Source organism: Silurus meridionalis, chromosome 12 (genome assembly GCF_014805685.1).
Source record: "Silurus meridionalis isolate SWU-2019-XX chromosome 12, ASM1480568v1, whole genome shotgun sequence".
Classification (NCBI taxonomy): Eukaryota; Metazoa; Chordata; class Actinopteri; order Siluriformes; family Siluridae; genus Silurus; species Silurus meridionalis.
The window spans coordinates 13,723,348-13,748,677 of NC_060895.1; the positions used below are offsets into that span (position 1 = coordinate 13,723,348).

Genomic DNA, 25,330 nt, shown 5'->3' on the forward strand with positions numbered 1-25,330 from the left:
ATTTAAGTGAATAACAACATATGTCTATTATATATATATATATATATATATATATATATATATATATATATATATATATATATATATATATATATATATATATATATATATAGTACACACACACACACACACACACACACACACACACACACACACACACAGTGTAGTTACCCTGCCTTATTTGTGCTGATACACTTATTTCTTATTTACTGATTGCTTTAAAACAACTTTATTATTTTCATTTTATTATTTTAATGGATCAAATGCCCAGCCTTGCATCAAACTACTAAAACACTAGGAAAACTAGGGGAAAAATCATACTTCCGCAGCATATGTTATGCAGTTCTAAAAACTGTAGATCTTACAATACAAATCTAATTATGCTAATTCCTGGTTGTTATATATTGCTTTCAAATCTATTACAGAATGACAAGAGGCCACACTGACAATAATACAACCCTATGAGCTCAAACTGATAAACATCAGGAATTACTTAAGTGTCAGAATTTAAAGCCTTTTTTTTAAGAAACAAGGGATAGTTATTTGGTTTATATTGACATTATCTACATTTGTATTATTATTTTGTTCTTATAAAAGAAAACTTGGTAACTAACAATGTCATTCTTTGCTAAACAATTTAGCGCTGGTGTTCTCCAGTCAGCATTCAAATCACAAATTGAGCTTATAGGTATCACCTGTAAGTAATTTCTTTGTATAATGACTAAAAGTCTCTGTTTCATTAATAAACATGTGACATTGAAAGCAATATATTTGTGCATGTGTTTAAAAGTTAACTAATGTATTATTTTAGTTGAGTAGATTCACGGTGGTGCAGTGAGTTGTGATGCCACACCACATCTTCAGGCTTTCATGTTTTATCCTGAATTCGACTATATGTAAAGAAATGTTGTATGTTTCTGCATGTGAGTGAAGGTTTCCTCTGGGTTCTTTGGTTTCCTCCCATCTTCCACAAACGTCAGTAGGTGACTTGGCTCAACTATTGTGCCCTGGAACGATAAGAGGTTATAACACTGCAGTATTTGCATGCTCCAAAATGAATGGAATGGTTGTGGGCATTTTCATATTCGCATATTCATAACATTCTTCTTCGTGGGGATAAAAATGCAGGCATGCTTTTGTACTTTTTCCTAAAGTAATATCTGTGATGGCATTTTGCAGACTTGACACATCATTTTGAAAACCCAGAGGATGTCAGTGACTTTGGAAAGCTTTGTTGTTGTTTTTGTAGGATATTCAAATAACAAATTGTCATTTATTAGGGACATATGTATACAAAAGCCGTGTGTGTATATGTGAGAGTATGTGTTCTGCCTCCCACTACACAATGACCCCCGCGAGCTGATCAGGACGTCAGAGGGAGACAGTATGCAGCCTGCCACAACCTACAAGCGCGCTCAGGCTGCTGCATGGAAATAAAACCCATTACTTTGTGTATGTGTGCGCGCGCGCGTGCTTGCGGGCTGCAGGACTCGGGTGATGATAATACTACACACCGGACAGACAGAAGAGATATTCAGATCCGTGTTTCCTATCCCGGGTCGCATTTTCGAGCGCCAAGAAAGTGTTTGTGTAATTGAAACTGGTTTGCAGAGGGCAGTGAAATCGGGCTAGAACAGGGAGAGGAGCTGGAGCATCGGGAAGCTCTCCGCCGGCTTCCGGACATTCGGGGCGGCATCCAAGCTGCAGTCGCTTGCTCAGTGGAACGGCGAGACCTCGTCGACATTTGGCCCGTGATTCGCGTCGTAATCGCAAACCAAAGGTGGCGTTTCCTAACATGTCCAGGAAAGTCCAGAGAAGTGAGGTGTGTGCAGACTGCAGTGCGCCAGGTACGTTCGGTTACGGTTCAGATCTCGGCTGGTTGAGATTGAGCGCTGCTCTGGGGCAGGAGGAGGAGAGCAGTTAGGCCCGTGGCCCCTCTTACCCTAAAAACAACATAAAGTCAGCGACCATAAACCTGTTTTGGGATAAAATGTCAAACGTACTTTTTTCAAAAATAGAAAACCAGTCTGTTCTCTAGATTATCTATCACGTCATGAAACCAGTACCGCAGATTTGGCGAAGTGTAGGTCGAGATTTTCTATGGCTAATCCTTGTTGTTAGCCATGAAGCTAGCCACGGAATATAGCTAGCTATACAGTGGTTTAGTTGTGTCCCCGACATTTTATTGGCATTAACTGGTTTGGGATACTTTCTTTAAATAGATTTGACCTGAGTTTTGCTTCACACACGAGGTTTTAATAAGATTTATAATCTGGATACCCAGTTAAAACCGAATCAGGATAACGGGATTAGGCTATCGAGCAGCCGCTGGTGCGTATCCTTTTCTTATAGTTCAGTTTTATTATCTAAAAAAAATCTAAAAATTGTAAGTTGTTATTTTTAAAATTCGGAGTGTCTGTTTTTAGAGTTAATAAGACTTTATTTTGTGTAGACAGTCAATACGCCCAAGTAACTCAAGCTAGCTGGAGAACTAGCTAAAGCTGTTGTACTGTTGAGTCGTTAGCTGTCAAACTTGGTTAGTTAGTTGGCTAGTTGTGATTTGATATTTGCTTAGACTCTGGTTTTTAATGGCTATAAGTTATATTTTTAATAGGCGAAGCTGTTTTTCTGAGCTTTTTGTATCTTAGATTTAGCTGTTTAACTTTGCTACTGCATGGTCACTTGTCTGGCCAGCCTGAACATCAGCTGTGCATGTTGTAGCTGATTTAATTGAGTAAAATATCAGGGTTATAAAGGAGAATGCAGGTTATGGTGTACTCCTTTGCTGAGCTCATACACTGAGAACTCTAGTTTTTCACACCACGAAAGGCAACATATCATTTTTAAAGATTTACTCCAAAAGTAAAAAAAAATACGATCTACTGAAGATTGATATCTCTTTCAAATGAATTTCTTATTTTTTCATATAAATTATATATGAGCAGATCTACATCAGCTATCAATTAATATATGTACTATGCATTAATATAATATAATTAATGTCATATTTGTACTATGAACTTTTACAAATTAATGAACATATAAACAGTTCCATATGAGCTCTTAAATTAATCAATATATTAACTGTTCTAGGTGAACTCCAATAATTTAATTCATATATGCGCTCAACTGTTCTATACACAGTTTTTGCATTCAAGTGTCCATCAGTGACCAGTTGATAACTTCAACATCTACATGGATCGATAATGAGTGGACATTTGGTATCCCAGATGAGGATGGGTTTCCTATTGAGTCTGGTACCTCTCAAGGTTTCTTCCTTATACCAGCTCAGTGACTTTTATTCCTTGCCACTTTTACCACTGCTTTGCTCATTAGGGATAACGTTTTTTTATTGGCTGATTTTATAATTTTAGGAGTTATATTCGTAATCTGTTTTATTCTGTCAGGCTGCTTTGGGACATTGTTCTGAGGTAATGGATGGGTAATCAAGCATACGAATCAATAAATAGCGTGAATTTGGTGACTTCGATAGTAGCATGAATACTGGTGCCAGACATGCTGGTTTGCATATTTCATAACCTGCTGATCTCCTGGGTTTTCACACACACACACACACACACACACACACACACACACACACACACACACAGTCTCTTGAGAATACACATAATGGTGTGAAAAACAAAAATGATTATTTTGTGGAAAAGAGAGGTCAGGAGAAAATGGACAGACTGGTTTGACTTTCAGCGAATTCAATACCCACCTGAATAATCTCTATTTACAACTGTGATGATCAGAAATGCATATCAGAACACACAAACATCAACAGTCTTGGTCACACCAGGTTTCACTTCTGTCAGCCAAGACCAGCAATCGGACCAGGAATCCTTTGGGCTGCTGTGAAATGCTTTTCTGTGCACCACAGTTGTCACGGTTAAAGAGTAAAGTAGAGAGTGCTTATTTGAGTTAGTATAGACTTCTTGTCAGCTTAACCCAGTCTGGTCATTCTCCTGATCGTTTTCTTCAATAAGGTGTTTTAGTCTGAAAGCCTCTGCTTTCACGAAGATTTAAAACTCAGAAGATTACCTGAAGCTCTTGTATCTGCATGGTTTATTGCGTTGTGCTACTCCCACTAAATTGGCTGATTAGACAACTGCATGAGTGTACAGGTGTTCCTGATTAAGTGACTGGTAAACTGACTCAGGGTTGACAATATTATTTTTTCCCACTATTTTCTGTTAGAATATTTACTTATGTAGACATTAAATAAAATATTTTCAGACAAATTGCCCATCTATACATTACATAGATAGATAGAAATATGAGACACATTAAAACGGCTTGTCATGAATTGTATCCCATGAAGCTCCCAGAGTGTGTGATTTAATGTTATGGGTCGGCAAATCACGGGTTTTCTTTTAACACTCTGCTCTAATACATTGTATCTGTAGTAACAGATAATTCATATTGAGCTTACTGTGTAATCTTAGGGTATTAAACAGATTAAAAGCAGTGTTGCTGTTTGCTAAAGAAAAACACATTTGATGTGGTAAAGCTTCCTGGAGTTTTGGAGCCAGTGTTATGTACGTTTTCCATGTTTTATGACTTCTGTTTTATTGTTTAGCACAACAAGCTGTGATGTATTTTGATATTTAGTTTTCTTAATTTTAAGAAAGAGAAATAAGAGAGGCTGGTGGGGGAATGAATGTCTCATGGAGGTTCTTTAAAATAAAGCTAAACTATAAATAATTAAAAAGCACAGCTTGTTTTTCATTAATAACTGAAAATGGTATAAAAGGAATAAAATTGTGCTGTTTTAGGGTAATAATCAACATTGGAATAGCATCACCACACCATGCTGTGGATTATTTTCCTATAAAAGCATGTCCTACCATGTTTTATTATTATTTTTTATTTTATTTTATTTGCTGTTAGTTTGTCCATGTCATCATAAATTGGGGTCTTGCAGCATTGGCTTTGCTTCTGTGTCTTCCATCTGCCCCATGGGGAAGGGGGGCCACTTTGGCAGCTGCTCTACACACAGCTGCTCTCTTTTCAGGATTGTTTGTGTTTCTGTGTGTCTCTCCTCTTAGCTCTTCCCTGCATTATAATGTCTGCTGATTTATAGCCGTAGTGTTATTACCTGCAGTCGCCTGGTTGCGTGGAGCAGTTACCTGCCTTCAGTTTTCAGCACTGTATGCATTGTCCTGCTTAGCCTATATTCATAGTAAGTGAGATAGAGGTGGGTCGGATCCTTATCGACTCTGTTCCTGCCTGCAATGCTGCAGCTCTTCTTGTTGCAGCTGAGCAGCATGTAATTGTCACATGTCACATGCGACAGAATGTAGATAATAGTGTGGTTTGAAGTGGGGATGAGTGCATCAGCTGGAGTGGATGCATGTTGTGCTGTGGTGCTGATATAGATAGACGGATGGATGGCTGTAGATCATTCTGTCACTTTGTTTCACGAGAATAATCAGAGAGGAATAATTGCAGTCGCATGAAAGGCTTGGTTACAGTATTGTGTGGGTGAGTATAAGTGTTTGTGTGAAACTGCAGCTGAAGTGTGGTTAAGATGGAGGAGAACAGTCCTGTGTGTGTGTGTGTGTGTGTGTGTGTGTGTGTGTGTGTGTGTGTGTGTGTGTGTGTGTGTGTGTGTGTGTGTGTCACAGTGTTCCATACCGTGACAGGGATTCCGACTAATGCGTTCTTTAGGACCATCCTAAAACATTGTGACAGCCATAATAAAAACAGTCTTGTCTTGAATATTGAATTACTTCTGTTTTTTTCTGTTCACATACATTTGCTATTTTCTCGCCTTGCATATCTTTTTGTTTGTTAATTTTGTGGTGTTCTTTTTAGTGTTAATGTCTTATTTTTAGCTCAGTTATCATGGATGTTTCTGTGAATGGGTAAATACATGCTTCAGAAAGCTTTAAATATCATGTTTTCTTAGAACATTATTAAGAATGTAGATGAAAATGTTACTGTTCAATACATAGAAATTGCAGTTCTCAGTATAAAGTGACACTTCTGATTGGCTAGCATTTTTTTGATAATGATGCCAAATTTCAGTACCTGAAACAAAAACATTCTCTATTTAGTAGAATAAAGAAGCAGTAGTTTGGAAAAAACTTTAGTTTTATTGTAATCCATTAATGATTTCTATGTATGTCATACTGTAGTCCCTGGTCCATATACAGGTTTTGCAACAAAATATATATCAATATTGAGATATTTATAAAAAATAAAAACCCTATTAATTTGATTCTATCATCCTGGAGATGTTTTGTCTTATTGAAGGACCTCTGCATTATTGGTTTTGCTTTACATTGGTGTTAGTGTTTCCATTTTACAATGCGTTAACTGTTAGTGTTTTTAGCCTTGAGCATAGGCATTACTCTGACAGCCTGGGAATCAGTGCAGAGTCTGACCTTTAAATCCTGATAGCAGACTGATAGTGCAATCGATCAACTCCACTTAAAAATTAGCCACCTCTAAACTAGACAATTAATTAAAATCAACAGTCCCATGTTCATTACTGTAAACTAGCAGTTATTGCATGGTAGATTGCAGAACGAAAAAAAACAAGCTCACAACAGTATTGTTCCAAATGCAAGTCATGACAGATTTGACATCTTCCTGTATGACGAGTTTAAAGCATTGTGGGATTGAATTAGTTACAGTCCAACAGAGCTTCAACTTTCGAAACAATAACGTTTTTCACTTTTGTTTTATTTATATATACAATCAAATTGAACATAGGCTTGTTTAAAGTCTGTAAAGTTTCTCGTAAACCACATATGAGTAGTTAGTTTAAAACTATTTACAGACACTTGAATGAGTGATTATGTATTTTTGTGTTTATACACTGCACCTATACTGGATAGGTGTAATTTCTAACTTGATATGAGTGTAAACTGTAGTATCAGTATGAGTTTTTTTTCTTTTCCCTATTTATACCAGTAAATGTGATATTGAGTAATTGAACATACTTTCTCGTTGTGTTTCTCCAGATCCAGGTTGGAGCAGTATAAACAGAGGGGTGCTGATCTGCGATGAGTGCTGCTCTGTGCACAGGAGCCTCGGACGCCACATCTCCATCGTCAAGCATTTGCGCCACAGCGGCTGGCCTCCTTCCTTACTACAGGTATGCACAGACTGCATTTGGATTGAGGCTCTGTTAGTGCATTCCAGATGTGTCATTTCCATGTATGAATTTCAGATGGTGCAGACGCTGGCCAGTAATGGTGCTAACTCCATTTGGGAGCATTCACTACTGGACCCTGCCCAGGTTCAGAGTGGTCGCAGGAAACCTAACCCCCAAGATAAAGTCCAGTAAGTCAAAATTAGCAAATGCTAACATCCCTAACATGCTTTGTTTACTAAGAACAAGATGTGGTCCATGTTCCATAAGGCTTCACTGTAATTGGTTACAAGATAGCCTTTTTGTTACTCATAGTATTGGGATATTCTTAGAGCTTATACAATTTGTCATTTCCCCAGGCAAGCTAATATCATTTTAGAAAATACTACACTCATCACAATAACCTTAATATCAAATGTCTTACTGTAATTCAAATCCCATGCAAGCGCTCCTTAAACTAAAATAATTTGATATACGTATAGATGCTTGATTTTATATATTTTTTGAATAAAGGGGAATAACCCTTGATCTGTGCACTTGTTTGCATTTTAGCTTGGGTTAAATAATGTAGGGTTCCTGCTCAATCCCCTTTTCTTCGCCATGAACTCCTGATTGCTGAGTTTTACATTAAAACGGCCTTATTCAGTTATTCAAATTGTAAAAAAAAGTGGTGCAGTACCTCTTGACCTTTTTTGCAAATCACACTTTGCAGTCTGCTTTGCTTTGATTGCCATCATTACTGGTGAAATAATTTTCGATGGCTGTCATTTTGTCTCGTGTGATCTTTAGCACAACAGCACACACCAGGGATAGGCCACAAAGCACCACCTGGTATAGAATAATGCTCTTTAGGGGAATTTCTTTGAGTAATTAAGCACAGTATCAGGCTGAGACCTGATTCCAGTAGTATCAATGCATCCCTAATTTTATCAGAGAATTTTTAAAATGAAACCTCACCATCTAGAAAAACAGAAATAGGCCATGCTTCTTGTGGTCCAATCAGTCAGTTAAGGTAATGTTACCTCTTTAAGTGCAGGCATAATAAATGATGGATTATAATGAATGATAGATTAGATGGATGATAAAATGGACAGTGATAGAGATGGGGTCTGCTATTCATTTTCTCAGGAGTACACTGTGAAATAATAGCTCTGATTGTAGATGTTAGCTAGAAAGATTAAAATACTTTATTGATTGCCAAGGTAAACTAGATTTTTCTGTATATTGTGCTCTATTAATGTATTGTATGTAGATGTTATGTCATGTCAGTCATTTTTTTTACTTCTTTCGGCAGCCCCACCAAGTCAGAGTTCATTCGCGCCAAGTATCAGATGCTAGCATTTGTCCACAAACTACCGTGCCGTGATGATGATGGGGTCACCAGCAAGGATCTCAGTAAGGTGAGGAAATGATGAAAGGTCAACAGAGCCTGATGAGAGGCAAAGCCCATCTCTCTTCTGCTCTCAACTCCTACATGAAAAATTAACAGACAGTCACTGCAGGAGGCTCCTTAATGCTCTTAATGAGGTCCTGCTTGAAAGTAAAGCAAGCTGCTTCTGTTGAGTAGCCACAATGAGAAGATTCACAGAAGATTCACTCTCTCTCTATCTCTGTCTCTCTTTTCGTCTCCTGCTTACAGCAATTACATTCAAGTGTGCGGACAGGAAGTCTGGAGACATGTTTGCGACTGCTGTCTCTTGGAGCTCAGGCCAACTTCTTTCATCCTGTAAGTCTTAATATTTGTATCATGCAGACTAACTACATTTTAATTTATTTATTATTTGAAATGGAAGATGAGAATGCCAATGTGATCACAAGCAGAATTCTCTACACGGCTTGGTTAATCTTGGTAGTATTGCATGAAACAAACTAAATATTATGTCAAAATGTACATTTTTTTTATTTCTCTAATTAGAATTTTACACATGCATCTATATTTGTATAGAATTATTATTTTTGTATTTTTCTTTGAGAGCTTTTCCTCTTGTCTATAGCATTGTGGGCTTACCGATTAAACATGGTGAAATTATCTGCCGCACGTGTGCTACATATATAATGGTCATAGAGTTTTCTTAACCCAAATCGTTTGTTCAGTTAATTACTATTTCATTGATGAATATCATCACTACTGTGCACTTTAATGATGGTAACAAGGCATTTGGGCTCACAAATTAAACCTGTCAAAGAACCATTGAGTATGATCAAAAATATAAATAAGGCTTGTAATGTAAGGACTTGGGCAATTTTTTTATTTTATTTACTGTAGAATATAATTGTGGTTTTGCAGTTACAAAGTATTGATGATTGACATTGATGTTTTTGGATATTATAATTTTTCTTCAATATATTTGGCACTTCTGCAACTCCAAACATTTGCTTTTCAGAGAGTAGAATATTTCTGAAAGTATTCTGGATTATATAATGCAAGCCCAAATCATACACGGGCAATTAAACATTTAAAAGCAGTTTAATCCAGCTGCTCTTTATCTCAGTATGAGTATTAGTAGACTAATATCAGCTCAGTGGCCTGGGGGGCTATAGCTGTAAGCTCTCCCTTTTTGACATTGACTGACTGCAGGAAAAAGGCACTACTCCTTTGCACGTGGCTGCAAAAGCAGGTCAGGTCCTGCAGGCTGAGCTGCTTGTGGTGTACGGAGCTGACCCCGGAGCGCCGGACATCAACGGCCGCACACCAATGGATTATGCCAGGTACAAAAGCACTTGATCAGAATCTACTCGGCCGAGACAATTTAAGCCATTTTCTCTTCTTTCTGGCTGATTTTATTACTGTTGTTAGTAAATACCGTGTATTTGCTGGCTTTTGTTTCTCACATTCATTTTGTTGTGTGTTTGGTACACAGGCAGGCTGGCCAGGTGGAGTTAGCAGAGCGCTTGGTGGAATGTCAGTATGAGCTCACAGACAGGCTGGCTTTCTATCTGTGTGGCCGTCGTCCAGGTAGACTCTAAGCTGCTCTTTTACGAGTAAAGGATGACCTCACGTTGGTGTAACTCTTCCTCCGGGGTTCTTGCCCAAGTTTGAAAAAACTACCAAGTTTAAGGCATTTTCATAAATTGATGGAAATGTTGCCAAATTCCAAAGTATTACATTTCTGAATTTGTTGAATTTGAAATCTATTTATTTATTTATTTTTTGCATGAGTGCAACACATTTCATTTTACTTTTGAACATGATAATTGGGCTTTGAAAGCCTGTGATGTTTTGGAAAAGGGGCAAGAACCCTGCATGACAAATAAACTGATGATCTGATCTGATGATGAACTTTAACATTTTACTTGATTTTTATTTTGCAGATCACAAGAATGGACATTATATCATCCCTCAGATGGCAGACAGGTGTGTGTATGTGTGTGTTTGTGATTTAGATTTTTACATGACTGTTTTGATTTCTGCATCTGTATGAGTATAATTGATTACACTTATGAGGATTGTGTTATGAATGGCATGGCATGATGCATTGTACGTGTGCTTTCTTCACTGTACTTCGCACTCATGCTAGACACATGACACCGAGCTGCTATTCCAGTTATTGTATTTAAGTGTGTTGGCCAGCAGGTTGCGCCATACTGTCAGTCAGTTTAAATCAGTGCACACATATCTTACTTCTGCCTGATGTTTTATTGCCTCTCATTCTTAAAGCAAGACAGTCACACATACTGCAAGAGTGTTTATATGGGGTCAATCAATCTCTCTCTCACTTCCTCTCTCTCTTTGTCTTTATCTCTCTAACAATCTCTCACTCTCTCTCCTGCTCTATCTCTCTTTCTCTCTCTGTCTCTGTCCCTGTGTCTGTGTACTTGTATATCTTGGTCGTTCTTTGACTGTCTTTCTCACACATTCTCTGTTTTCCCCATCTTGCTGCTCTTTGTGGAGGCAGAGCGCGCCCTAAGTGCCCAACACAGAGGTATCTCACTTTCTTCTTATTCCCCTCTCCATAACCTCTCTCTTTTTCCCTTTGCTCTTCATATGTCCTTTATTTGGATGCCAGTGTTTGGAAGGATGAAGCAGGCGAATAGAGCAACAGCATAAGATCGATTTTGAAACTGAAATTTCTAACCAATTAAGACAGTTTTTGTTTTTCTTCTGCTTGTAATTTTAATTGATTTTGTTTTATCTGTTAATACCTTAAAATCCAATTTACATAAAATACTTGAAATGCGGAGTTTGCAAGAACTTTGTCAAACCCAAACCCCTGTTCTGCTTGTTTTTTTTTTTTCTGACCCTGACACCTCTCCTGCCCCAGTGTCATGCTTCATCTATCCACTCTCACCTTTTTTCTTTCCTTCTCTCTCTCCTCATCTTTCTCTGTCTGTACATTTCTGGTGCACTTTTACGCCTATGTCTGTGTCTTTGTCTCTGTGTAGCCTGGACCTGTCTGAACTGGCCAAGGCTGCCAAGAAGAAGCTTCAAGCGGTGAGTATTCAGGATGCAGGTGAGAGCGCTCACCTTTCTTATCTTTTGTTTTTCCACTGACAAGCTGCTGGTACCAATTAGATCCGGTGCCTGATCTAAAACACTTCGCACTTCACCACAAGAACCAGTTTTTAGCTGGCGAAACTGACTATGGGTAATGTCTGAAAGTGTGAACTCGGGATCTCGCAGTGTTTTGCTCCCATTATTTAATTCCCATCAAAACAATTTGAGTAACTCAAAATAAAAAGTGAACAAGGGATTTGAGGATTATTATTAATAACAAAGGATTTTCTGACAACAAAACTTTGCTTAAAGATGCACCACAATTAATATACATTGTTTTTGTTTTTAGACTTGTTCTCAGTAAGATTTATAACTTTGTAAATTACTCTGGGATTGTTGTGATAAAACCATGGATTATTCAAATGTAGTATGTGGTACACAAAACTTTTTGACCAATATCTGTGCTGTCAGTGGAAAAATGGATGTACTGTATGTGTTGGCATGAGCCCATGTTTGACTATTTATTCAAAAGTGGTAGACGTCGTTTCAATGCATTTGGTGTGATATTTGAAGAATACAGTTTTAGTCGGTTTATGGGTCTTTGACTGATTTGTTGGTTTAAATTGTTTCTCCCAAATGCTACATTTGTGTGTTCCTGTTGCCTGTGCACATTTCTCTCCTGTTTCTGTTTACCTTTGTGCTTCTGGAGAGCCTCAACACAGAGCACTCTGAAATGTATTACCATGTTTTGATATATAGTTTGTGTCTCACACACAGCTAAATAACCGCTTGTTTGAGGAGCTGGCCATGGATGTCTATGATGAGGTCGACCGTAGGGAGAACGATGCTGGTATGACACTTCTCTCTTTTTTTCTCCTATTTTTCCCCCCCCCCATCACTTGATGTTGTATAAACATTGACTATAGAAGGCACTGGCCAAGCAGTCCAGCTGCAGGGAAGGGAGGGAGACTGGAGGAGGGAGGAGTGAGGGAGAGAGAGAGAGAAAATAAGAACAAGTGAGTCAGTTAAGTCGCCTCAGGACTGCTCTCCTCCTCCTCTTTTTCTTTCTGTCTCTTGCTCCCTCCTTCCTCCTCTGTGAGGCAGGATTCGTGGCAGCTGGGGTTGCAGGCTGAGTCTCTCAGGTAAGCAGCACCAGGTAGAAGGCAAGGGGCCACACACATACCCAGGAAGGCAGCCTGTTTCTTTTTGTAAATTTTTTTAGATAACGTTTTTGTCAAACACATGGCATCTGTGTGGGATTGTGCATGTGGGCGTTTGGAGTGGGCTATAAGATTACCTTGCTTTGTAATACTGTTCCTCATCTTTATTTTTGTTAATGCTTAGTTTTTCTGTCCTGCTCACAGTGTGGCTAACGACTCAGAACCATAGTACACTGGTCACAGAGAGGAGTGCTGTTCCCTTTTTACCCGTCAACCCTGAATATTCAGCCACACGCAACCAGGTAATACACACACGCTTATAAGTATCAGCCAGTCTGTTGTGAAAAGCCAATGAGAGAGTGGTCCAGATGTGGATGAACAAGCCTGGATCAGGCAGACTTTGGGGAAGGAATCCAGCTGGAAAAAAGAGCAGGGCAGAGTTGTCTTGATATTTGTGTATGGTGAAATTAGTAGAGCCCAGGTCTAAAAATAGTTTGTGGTTGTACAATGACATAGGGCCTGTGCTAGCCACCACACAGTAGGAAAAAAAAGCAGCGAGAAAGAGGGCAGTATGAGTGGTAGCCTCCCTTACTCAACATTTCCACTGTTTAACTCTGTGTCTCTTGCACTTTGTCTTACTCTTGTTCTCCCGTTTCCTCAGCTGAAATAGACTACTGTGGATCCGCATGCAGCATGGTTTCCATGCAGTGATTAGCCAATCAGATTGTTTCCTGTTTGCTCTGTTTATAAATTATGTGGGATGAGTTTCTCACACACATGCAGTTGGCCAAACATTGTGCTCACTGCCACGTCAACAATCTTAACAGCATTTTCTTTTTGTAGACTAAGAATATATTTTGAATAGAATAGTATTTTCTTTTCTTTTTTAAACCAGCAGTCTTAAGAAGTCACTTTTTTTCTCCACAGGGCCGTCAGAAGTTGGCACGCTTTAATGCACGAGAGTTTGCTACACTAATCATCGACATTCTCAGCGACGCCAAGCGGCGGCAACAAGGCAAAGGCCTAACAAGTCCCACTGGTGAGAGATCCTGCATTCCTGTCTCATAATTAAAAAAAAAAAACACTCTTGAATATTTTTTTTCTCATTTGTGTCACAGTTTAAACACATCTGCCTGTTCTGGGAACAGAACTTAGAACATTTTTTTCTTTTAACGTTATATAAATATATTAATAGTCAAAATTCATGCAAAACATTTTATAGAAGTAAATTCAGTTTATTTACAATTTAATCTACTCCAATCAGGCACTTGCTACATACTGTTATGCCTTTTAGTAAACATATAGCATCTATGCTAGTAGAAAGAGCTTTTGATTTGGTTGAAAGACCTGACAGATGACCAACATAAAAAGCTTGAGATCTCAGTTGCTCAACACTGACTGCTTTCGAACTAAATGTTATGAATTAATGTTTTAAAGATTCTCTTACCTTTTACACATAGTTAACAGACATATTTTTACTACTAGAAGCTACATTTTTCATGGTGTTTATCCCTGGAGTCTGATACACAAATGTCCATATACATCAAAATTTAGATCTTAATAATTTTTCCAGGCATCCAAGGTCCAAACACAAACATGGCACCCGGCCCCAGTGTTCTGGCCTAATGTTCTTTATACTTTAATATTTAAACAAAGTTTAATTAAACAGAGTTTTTGTTCTCATTAAAGGTAAATGTCTTGTCAATGGTAATCACACACGTGCTACAGATGCAAAAGAGGGTATGGGGTATTCTCTTTACATAATAGTTTAAAATGATGATGCACACCTGGCAGCTTTAGGCTGAAATGATTTTGCTAGCTCTGTTTCTGTGCTTGTGTATGTGTGTGCTTTTGTTTTAACACTGCTGTGTGTTTCAGAGCCTTTAGACGTGAGCCAGGCAGACGATGACCAGCACGACTATGATAGCGTAGCTTCTGATGAGGACACAGACAGTGAAATAACTGCACAGAACAACAACAACGCTCAGCGCAACAACCGTGCTAAGGTCAGCTCTTCAACATGCACATAAATATGCTGCAATATAAATGGTCTGGTCTGAACCTCATCAGAAAAGGATGAGTGAGAAACAGGCTATTTTTGTTAGTTTTTTGAGCTCTGTATCTAACAGTGGGTGATGAAGCAAAAATATCACATCACAGTGCTAGAAGACTCCACTGTATTAAATAGTTTCCTGAGGTTTTGCTAACAGCGCTAATAAGAATGTGTGGTGGTGTTATAACGTTTTTAATTTCTTTACTGCTTAAAAAAAATGAACCAATGTGTTTGTGTAAATACAAATACTGTGTATATTTTGAGAAGAATTTAACTCTAAATCTATCGGCTCTTTTTTTATATAACCCATTCAGAACATTTGGACTTAAGTAGTTTTTAAATTATGCATGTGCACTAATGACCAGAAATAACTGGATAAATAAATATGTAGCTAATTTTTACCAGAGTAGTGAGATGAGACACATTCAATGCCACCACCTTGGCTGAACCCATGCTCAATGTAGCAGGACACAACTAACTCCACTATTGGTGGTTAACAGGCAGCAATGTAGCCTATAGAAAAAAAGCTATGACATTGCTAGTATGAATGGTATCCTTAAAATATATTACATATATATTTTTATATAATTTTATAATATTATATTTGAAATGTTGTGTCATTGGGATTTATATTGAGAAATATATTCAATATATTCCATTATTTTTTTTATTTTTCTTTATTGCACCTTTTATCCATTAATTATTTTTACATTAATCTGGTCACATTATTTAACAATGACTGATAGCTAGCATACATTATAAGCCTAATTGATGCACCTGTGTTCCCTCTTATTGTCACTAGAAATCAGGACTGAACAAAAACTGAGCAAATCTAATAAAAAAAAGCACTGATTTCAACATATTGAAATAGCAAAAATGAGCAGCACTGTTTCTTAAAATAATATTTATTTCACAAGACTGAAATTCTAAATATTTATTCATAGCGTTTTCTCTTTTCTATTCGGTCCAAGCTGTATCTATCAGCCTGTGCGTACATCTGGCCTTGGCTGAATCACTTAGTAGTTTTTTAATCAGTTTAGTTATATTGAACAGCAAGAAACAAAGGAATCATAATGCTAATTTATTATGTGCAATAATATGAACGTGCCAAGCCTTAATATTAGATTAACAAATGAAGTCGATAGAGCAACAGCAAATTATGTCACATTTACAACTTGTCCCAGCATGCATTGCAGTAGGATCTGTAGCCCTACCTCATACTTGTAGAATGATGAAAGGGCAAAATAAACAATGATGACAGTGAACTATTGTTCTGCAGCTGGAAAGAGGAAGTTGTGTCTGAACATGCTCCCTCCCAACACAGGAAGTGGCAGGGCTGAGACTAAGAGAATGCTTCTTCTCCTGCTTAGTCCTGGAGATTTACGAGCTCAGTTTTCTTTAAAGAAGTGTATGTGTTGTACAGTTTCTGCATGAAAAAGTACAGACACTGAGAGAATATTTATACCTACTGAACCTCTGTGCATGTCTGTGAGAAGTTGCATGTTTTGGACTTTCTGGTGAACAATTCAGTGCCAAGCCAGCACGTCTTCAGAGAGAATTCATCCCGAAGCACACCCAAATAGTAACTGGCAGGATAAAGGAGAAATATAGGGAGATTGCAACAGCTTGATTATTTTATTAGAAGGTTTTAAGCAGTTTGTTTCTGACTTTCTTTTTACAAACTAGGCCAACACTTTTTCTTGCTTTTCTTCCTGCTTGATAGAATAGAGACTCTTATTAAAGAGATTCTGTCTCATGAATGTCCAATACTTTCTGATAGTCTATCTGAAGGCATCACCAGTGATTCACACAGACATGAAATACTTGGTTCCTTGATTTATTTTGGTTTTTTTTTCAGCTTTCTCTCAATCTCTCTCACCCCAAAACCTCAGGTCTTTTCTGATCATTTTTTTAGTATTCTGTTAAATTTAACATTTATATTTATAGCATTATTATATTGTTTTATAAGAAACATTACTTTTTTTAAGTAATAAAAACACACTGGAAAACACTGACATTAAAACCTTATTTATTTATTTTATTTTTTATTTTTTGTATGTATCTGTGTGTTATTTGTTTCAGAGCATGGACTCTTCAGATCTTTCGGATGGCCCCATCACACTGCAGGAATATCTGGAAGTGAAGAAAGCCCTGGCCTCTTCTGAGGCTAAAGTCCAGCAGCTCATGAAGGTCAACAACAACTTAAGCGAGGAGCTGAGGAGACTTCAGAAAGAGGTATAAGCATGTTACAATCGGGCCTCTAGGAGCAGGGACAAATGACTGAACTCTAACCTGGCCACGTTGTAAAGGCTATAAATCAGTTTCTAAATTAAAATGTATGAAGTGTTTAGTAGCCACCTAAGTGGATGTTTAGATGTTTTAACACGGCAGTATATAATGATCAGCTTTGTTCAGTTGTACCTTTCACTGTTCAGGTTTATGTCCAGTCTGATGTAGTTGTTTGCAGTAAATGCTGTTTAGATAAGAGTGTTGAACTGGATAGTTTATTTGAAAATATTCAGGTATAGAAGATTATTATTATCAGGTCTGTCTGATCTCTGCTATTGTCTGTTCTTTGAGTCTGTTGATCATTTATAGATGGCCAGTACTTCTTTTGGTTTCATACACAAATGCACAAACTACTTGATATTGCAGATTTGCCCAACACTTAAACAAGTCTATGCACACACATTGAGCCCTGTAATTTCAGTATGTGTTAGACCCACCCGAAGAATGACTCTGATGCACTCACCCCATCTAATGCCTGTACCCCCTTTTGCCAGTTTGTTGACGTTTTCTCAGCATGATTAAGCCCTTAACTGGTACCTCTCTCAAACCCTTTTGTTGGAACGACTCATGTTCTATGTTGTTTTTGTTTTGTTTGTTTGTGTGTGTGTGTCTGGTATTCTGGCTGACTCGCCCCCATTCATCCCTGTAGATTTCTCGGATGCAGACGGAGAACGTAGCTCTAAAGGGGGCTCAGGCTGGGCCTGTGGGGGCTCTGGGGTGTGGCAACCCGGCCCTTTGGCCCACCGGGGTAAGAGGAGGGGCAGGAGGAGTGAGCAGTGCGGACTCGAGCTTGGGTCCACCCTCCTCAACTCCTCTGCGAAGGGACAGGCAGGCATTTTCCATGTATGAGCCCGGAGTGGCCGCCCCCAAAGCCCTCAGCCCAGCACTGGACTCCCTGAGCGGCCACCTGCAGCCCCTCGGCTCCAGCGTAAGTGTGAGTGGCTCGCCTAATCCCTGAACTCTGACCTTTTTTTGTTTGTTTGTTTGGTTTTATTCTGTGTTAACTGTCAGCCTTACTATCTCTTTTTGTCTGGGTAGCCTGCTGCTTTTGCCTGGGCAGCCAATGCTTACACCTGTGTTTGTGTTTATGACTGATTAACACTGCACACTGCTCTTTACTGCCACCCTATGGTCACACATCAGCACTTCCTTCATCAGGAATTACTCCAGATGATGTTACTGGAAAAAAAAAAAGCTATATGTTCATGGACAGGAGCATGAGCTGCTGTTTTGTTTTTTTTTTTTGGGAATTGAGGCAAAGTGGTGGATCCATTTTTTTAGGGATAGATTGATGGTATCTCTGCCATTAGAAGCTCAATGTGCCAAGAGAGGCTGTCTCAAGCTTGTCTTGTGCTTAACTGCTGATTGAGCTAGTAGTGAATGAAGACTATAAATGGTTCATGGAATGTATGGGTGCTTGGTTGTCTGATCAATGGACTGAATTGGTGTGAATGTCTATGGTTTTGTTTTTCTGCACTGTTTAATGACCAGGTTTTCACTACTGGATACAAATTGCGAGTTGGCATCAACATATAAAATCAGTACAATACATTTTAAATGTACTGATTAGAGAGAGCTTTGGTTGTTTGCTTTAGTTAATATAAGTGTTCATAGATAATTGCTGCTCCCAAAATACAGAAAATATGTTGTGGTAAAATGCAATCTTATATGAAATTGAGATTTTTAAGTGATTTGTCATAGTATGACAGCACTAGGTTACTGTTATACACATAGTTCAATTCTATCAAAACAATGATTATGCTTACTGCGGTTAGATGCTTACTCGTGAGTTGTGCCTGGTACTCATTTGGTGGAGGTTAAATATAGCTGTAGAGCATTGATTATGTTTTCAGATGGGTTGAACAACTTCTGTCACATTTTTGGGTATAGGGTTTTGTTTCTACTGATTTTTAGTCATTTATAGGGATGGGTACCAAGAACCGATATTATATTTTATTACGGTAGGTATTTGCGTTAATACCGGATCACCGAAAGCTTCAGGACAAACGATGCTGTTATCGATACTTGTGTAGTTTTATCTCTGTATACTTCAGTGTTAATGGCAAATTAGAAGCTGCTGCTTGTCATTTTTCATCCCTGAATGATGAAATCACATGGCTTACGTTTGCCCAATGTACGTGTAATATCCATGCACATGTGCATTTTGTGTTTGTGCACAGTCAGTCATGATGGTGTTGAAATGTTCAAAAGTGTGTGCTCATGTTGCAAAACTAAGCAACACCCGTGTCCGATGCAGTTGTGTAATAGTGAAGAAAGGAGGCAGCACTGGTAATATAATAAAACATTTACAAACAAAACACGCCATCTACCGCAAGCAGTGTGCTGTACTATGTACTATAACTCCCTCATCTTCCAGCTCCAACATCAACTCTCCTGCCTAAGCCTCAAGCAAATGCAACATTCACTATAAGTTTTAGTTAGTACTAGTAGTCTTTGGGGGACACCACTCCGTTCTAAAATGTAAATATAAATAAGAATAACCCCACAGGACACGGTAGGAAAGAAAGGGTTTCACAGTCAGTGAGGAATGAGACAGGGACATGCTCTCAGGCACCCAGGAGCAGCCCATTCACCATAGTAATGGTCAGAAAGTTGACATATGGGGAAAAAAACCCTGAGTGTCATAGGGTTTAATTATTTTGAAGTAAAAGATTTATTGCCCTTCAATACAGTGGAGTCGACTAGTTTAGGTATAGTAGGCAATAGATAAGTTAGCCTAATTGTTAAAGATGGCAGAATTCTTTATTACATTCTGTTGTGCTCCTATGCCCATGGTGTTCATATATGCTGTCCTGTGGTATGCAGAAATCTCTCTCTCTCTCTCTCTCTCTCTCTCTCTTTCATGAGCAGACCTTTTTATTTAAAAATGTGCTTTGTTTTGTGCCTTTTTCTGATTGCTTAGAGGTATTTAAACACTGAATTACTAAAGTTCTGCAGTAATTTTCAACATCTTTTTACATCGTCTTTTTGCAAATTTTAGAGAGTAGTGTCGATAACAGTATCATTAAGTACCGGTATCAATAAGCAGTATTGGTACCTGTATTCATAAAATGTAAACGATACCCATCCCTTGTCGTTTGTTTTATATATATATATATATATATATATATATATATATATATATATATATATATATATATATATATATATATAGACACACATACATATATATACTTCAATGTTGTGACCTTGTCTTGACTTGACATCTTACATATAATTCAACAGCAACTCCTTTTCCCATGTTCTAAACACTCACAGGTCTTCCTGTTTCATGATACTGTCTGCTTGATTCAGTCAGTATCATTCTTCTGATTTTAACATTAACCATATTTTATCTTATTCTCTGCTTCCTTCACTGCTGTAAACTGAAACTGGCAGTGCATTTATTTCACTGTAGAGCTTGCCTTCCTTTTGTTGAACTCTGCAGAGGTCTTTCTTGAGGTTTTTTTCCGTCTGTCTGTCTGGCTTCCCCCAGATTTATCATTAAGCTTGTCACTTGTTTTACATTTTCAGGTGCGAAAAGGGTCTTCTGCAGGCCCCATCCCTTATGGAGGATCACATATGTCAGCCTCCATGGAAATGGGGCGCTATATGGTAAGTGGAGAAAAAGTGTGGAGTCTTCTCAGTTTATTGTTTTGAATAACATACATTGGTCTGAATGTTAAATGAAAGTAAGCTGATGTTCAGCTGATGAACTGTTATCTTAACTTTAGCCACCTAAATTAGAGAAACATGGTAGTGGCACTGACAGTGACTACGACAACACTCAAACATATGACTCCTCCATTGGGTAAGTGGATCATGTTTTAGATATTTGCTCATTTTTAAAACCTTACATGTAGGTTTTCTACTAGCATTCGAACCATTAGCAAATATAATAGGTTAGGGCTGATTTTATGAGTTGTGTGCATGTATGGTTGTGGGCACAGCGTGGGCCGCAGCAGTGAGGAAGAGAGTCGAGTGGAGGCAGAGGATAGTGGAGATGCGGGGGAGCCAGATCCAACACTGCCCTGCACAGAGGATGTCATTCTAAAGACTGAGCAGGTCACCAAGAACATCCAGGAGCTGCTGAGAGCAGCACAGGAGTTTAAACATGACAGGTGGGTGCTTTATCAACGTTCACACAGTCTAAAAACATGAAGTGAAACATTAATAGACCCCTTTATAATTGGAACCTCATTTTATACGTTAAATTCAGCCAAAACTGTTCAGTACATGAGGCAGATGGATAATTTTATATTTACAGAAGTCATGTGAGAATTTATTCCTAAAACCAGCAGCATTCTGTGAAACAAATTAAATATTTTGTCATGCAATATACCAAATTCCACAATTGGATTCAAGTGGGCAGTTTATTTTTTTAATTGATTATGAAAAGATCTTTTAAAGTAGTAAAGAGTCAGGGCACACTGACTTCTATGAGAAACACATTAGTATTAAAAGTAGCATGAAAAACGTAGTAAGTCAATTAGACTTGAAACTATAATAAAATAAGTAACTGAATATTTAAATAATAATTATTATTTTTATTAGACCCCACCTACTGTATAGTATATGAACATCACAGTTGGGCAACTTGTTTGCCTTGTCTGTAGTTGATAGAAAATAGATAAAAAACAAACACCTGTTTACACAGAATTTTTATTTTTATTTTTTTTTTAATCTTGCTATATATTTTATCTTGCAAATATTTATTAATTCCCTTTTTGCTTGTTTCTTTGATTAGGTTTCTGTGTTCTCATTGGTGACTCTGCTATAGGCAATTACCCTACATTTGTTTCATGTGTTTTAAATAAATGAAAGTATATGAATGTTGTGAAAATAACACATACCGTGAATGTGATTTTTAGTTTTGTGCCATGCTCGGAGAAGATCCACTCGGCTGTGACAGAGATGGCCTCTCTCTTTCCGAAGGTCAGTGAATGTTCTCTTTCCACCTTGAGCTCATTCTGTTAAACAAGCCTGAGTTCCTGACCTCAGTGTTTATGCTGTGTGTCTTCAGAGACCAGCTCTGGATGCAGTGCGCGCCTCTCTCAAGCTGCTGGCCTCTAGCGCCTCACGTCTGCAGGTGGAGTGTCGCAAAGCTGCACCCTCTGAGCCTTCGGCCAGCGCTGTCGATTACCAGCTCCTCACACAGCAGGTCATCCAGTGTGCCTATGACATAGCCAAGGCCGCTAAGCAGCTCGTCACCATCACCACTCGTGAAAAGAAGCAGTGACCCGGCTCTGGGCTTCATGGGTGCCGGGACACGCTACAGAAAACACTACAGACACACTGGTGGTGAAGGAAGGAAGGAACTGCAAACAAACACTGGGTTGTTGAAGAGGCGGAAAAAACGAATAAGAAAAGGAAAACCTGAATGAGTTGGATGTGGAATGTTCGGGATGAATGAGGATAAATGTAAGAATCACATGTTTGGGAAAATAAAGAAAAGAAAAAGAATCAGAATGAAAGGAAGTTACATGCAGGTTGCACCACCGATGCAGAGAGGGGGAGGCTTATGGGAGACCCTTATCGGACTGGCACAAATCATCTCACAACTTCTCTTCTTCTGTTATTGGGATCCCTCTTTACATGCACTTTTCATCTCGCTCTCTCTTTCTCTCTGTTTCTCTCTCTCTCTCACACACACACACACACACACACACACACACACACACACACACACACAGTTATATGATGATGACTCATATGCACATTTAACACTCATGTCTGCTCTTTCTCATCATTTTTATTTTCTTTAATGTTTCTTGATTCAAGTCTACTTTTATATGCCACTCCATTGGCCTTTACCTCTCGGGACAAACATGTAGACTTAAAAACACTTACACTGGAATTATTGTAATGTGTATGACCTATAGTTTTTTTTTTTTAGTTTTTTTTTTTAATTAATGTTATGATTATCATTGTCATCGATGTTTTTTCTTAATTTTGTTGACTATGTATTATTATTATTTTTTTGTTATTTCATTGTATATCACCTGGTCAAGAAATGGGGATTGTTAAAAGTGGAAAACTCAGCTTTTACTCAGTATTGGGGATCCTCATGATCGTACAGAACACCCCTGTCCCCCAGGAAGACGTGTATGTGTAGAACTGTAAAAGTTTGCGTTCACCATAACCAAAGGAAATAGCGATGGAAATAAGGACACTGCCGCGATGATTTCACAGCTGTTGAGGCTGACTTAGTCACATTTATCAGTGTCTGAAAATTAGGTCAGCATTCATTCTTTTGGCGATGGATCCAGTTCTTCATTCATCTCACAATTCACAATCCCTCCATTGTGTAATTGTTTCCTAGAAGCTGCATATTTGTTGGCTCGTTTGTAACATTGCCTGTGTTTAGGAACATAGAGGTCCACTCTGGTAGGATGGTTCCTCTCCAGTTCTTCCACTGTACTTTCTTTGAGAGTATCAAGTTGGCTTCTTTACTAGTGTAGCGAGTTAGAGAATTTTGATGTGAGCGTATTTTTTTGGACCAGATTTTTCTCTTTTATGGAAATATCAGATTAAGTATACTTCATGTTTATATTATTTTCTTGATTGGAAAGCATGTGTACTGTCAATGTAACAATGTTATATAAGCTATACGGATGTGAGCGCTGATGGTAGAAGGGCACAATCCGAGTTTACTATCCAGGCACTTCAGCAGGTTGCAGTAATGGGAAAAAATGACAGCTGTGCTGTATAAAGCTCTCCCCTAGTTGATTTTTGGAGCCATAAAGCCAGTGTGTATGAAACTGTAGGCAGCAGTCAGGGCCCCCCAACCTACTGCTGAATACTAGCTATAGAGCTCTATGGCTCTACAACCAAGTTATTTTAACTAATGAATACTCCTTGATATTGTGGGGTTTGTAAACTGGAGCTTTCAAATCATGTATTCCGAGCACTATTAATGTTGATAATTCTCAGGCTTCTTTTAGACAGTGTGTCACGTTAAGTTTTCACAGATGCCTGTTGGTGTTTATACAACCAGAACTTTTAAGTTCTTCTTTGGACCACATCCAGATTTCATTAGACAATTGCATACGGTGACTCTGACCAGACAGCTAGTTAAAACTAATTGATCTTTTCTTACTGTCCAGGTGCAGACTGTGTCATCGTTATAGCATCAATACTCTCTCAGTGTTATAGTTTTGTTTTTTGTGTTTCTTTTGCCGTTACATAAGCCTTAATTTACTTTTAAAATACTTTTCTCATTTTGTCCAATTTGCCCTGATGATTTCAACTATTTCATACACTCGCCTTGTTTTTTTATTTCATTTTTATTTTGGAAATGGGATATTGCTTTTGCCATTTACTTTGCACATCATGTCTTTTAAATAGCTATGTGGCATCTCTTCCAGACTCCTTGTTACCTCTGGGTAGTACACATGGAACCCAATCATTGAGTATGTGTTACACATATTGCTAATTTTGCCTTTTTTCACAAGGCTCTTTTACTGTGGCTCTTGGGAGGAGTTTTACCCAATTTATTGTGACCATAGATAGTTAAGAAGTTAGCACCTGAAAAGATGGAGTGAGTGTGTTGGGAAATGGGAGCCTTAGCACACACAGACTTCATGATATATCCAGCACAATGTTGGGCTCCTTTAGTGTGAGTTCTGCAAGTTTAATTTCTGCCTTGTCCCATGCAGCCTCATGCCATATTACAATCAATGCACACAAGAACAAGCCTGTGTGCAAACATATACACACACGAAAACATCCACATCCCATCCTACTTCTGCATATTCTCTTCAAGTCAAACACACTGCACTGTACTCCTCATAACTGTTATGAGATGGCTGATGGGAGAATTTCTTTTAGCAGAGTTAATTGTACAAAATAAAGAAATTAAACGAAGCAAAAAAATTAAATAAAATAAAAAAATCATAATAGAAACTCATAAGCTGTACATTTGTAATAAAGACAAAAATGGTAATTGTCCTACAAGAATGTCTTCTCTTCTCTTTTCCTTTTATAAATCAGTAACACAAATTCATCTGAAAGTTTATTGGCACTTCCTTCACCGAGTTAAAGCAAGTAGGATCCAAATACCCCTATGCACAGGGTCTGGGATTATAAATAATGTCAAACTGGCAAGAATATATACTGCGTGTATTGTCGGAAATATAGCAATGAAGCTCCTTGGCTCCATTAAATTAGCCTAATATAGAAATGGTTGGATTAGTTAATTTAAATAAAGATCTGTAAATTATATTTTACAGTTAAAATGGATCCTTGTTTTAAATATTTAGGAATCCCTGATTTAAACCATTTTA

The 25,330-nt window shown here is 38.1% G+C and overlaps 1 protein-coding gene and 1 long non-coding RNA gene across 8 annotated transcripts; one reads left to right on the forward strand and one right to left on the reverse strand.

The window, feature by feature from the left end:
- The first annotated feature begins 818 nt into the window (after window positions 1–818).
- git1 (G protein-coupled receptor kinase interacting ArfGAP 1) lies at window positions 819–25,001 on the forward strand. 7 transcript variants are annotated; one of them, XM_046862818.1, is made up of 21 exons: window positions 819–923; window positions 6,978–7,111; window positions 7,187–7,299; window positions 8,403–8,508; window positions 8,748–8,834; window positions 9,687–9,817; window positions 9,970–10,064; window positions 10,421–10,463; window positions 11,005–11,031; window positions 11,492–11,540; window positions 12,321–12,393; window positions 12,908–13,005; window positions 13,631–13,742; window positions 14,582–14,709; window positions 16,839–16,991; window positions 17,695–17,979; window positions 20,580–20,660; window positions 20,780–20,856; window positions 20,996–21,166; window positions 21,917–21,980; window positions 22,069–25,001. In XM_046862818.1, exons 1-21 carry the CDS (start codon window positions 845–847, stop codon window positions 22,282–22,284), a joined length of 2,322 nt encoding a protein of 773 aa, XP_046718774.1. In that variant the 5' UTR covers window positions 819–844; the 3' UTR covers window positions 22,285–25,001. The 7 variants fall into 7 exon arrangements, with proteins under 7 accessions (XP_046718774.1, XP_046718775.1, XP_046718781.1 ...); XM_046862819.1 differs by having other exon boundaries at window positions 17,695–17,973; XM_046862820.1 differs by lacking the exon at window positions 819–923 and adding an exon at window positions 1,297–1,847.
- LOC124394538 lies at window positions 3,390–4,029 on the reverse strand. The gene is made up of 2 exons (XR_006927516.1): window positions 3,725–4,029; window positions 3,390–3,551 (listed from the first exon to the last, which is right to left on the reverse strand). It is a non-coding gene; the product is annotated as an uncharacterized LOC124394538 (long non-coding RNA).
- Window positions 25,002–25,330: the final 329 nt, after the last annotated feature.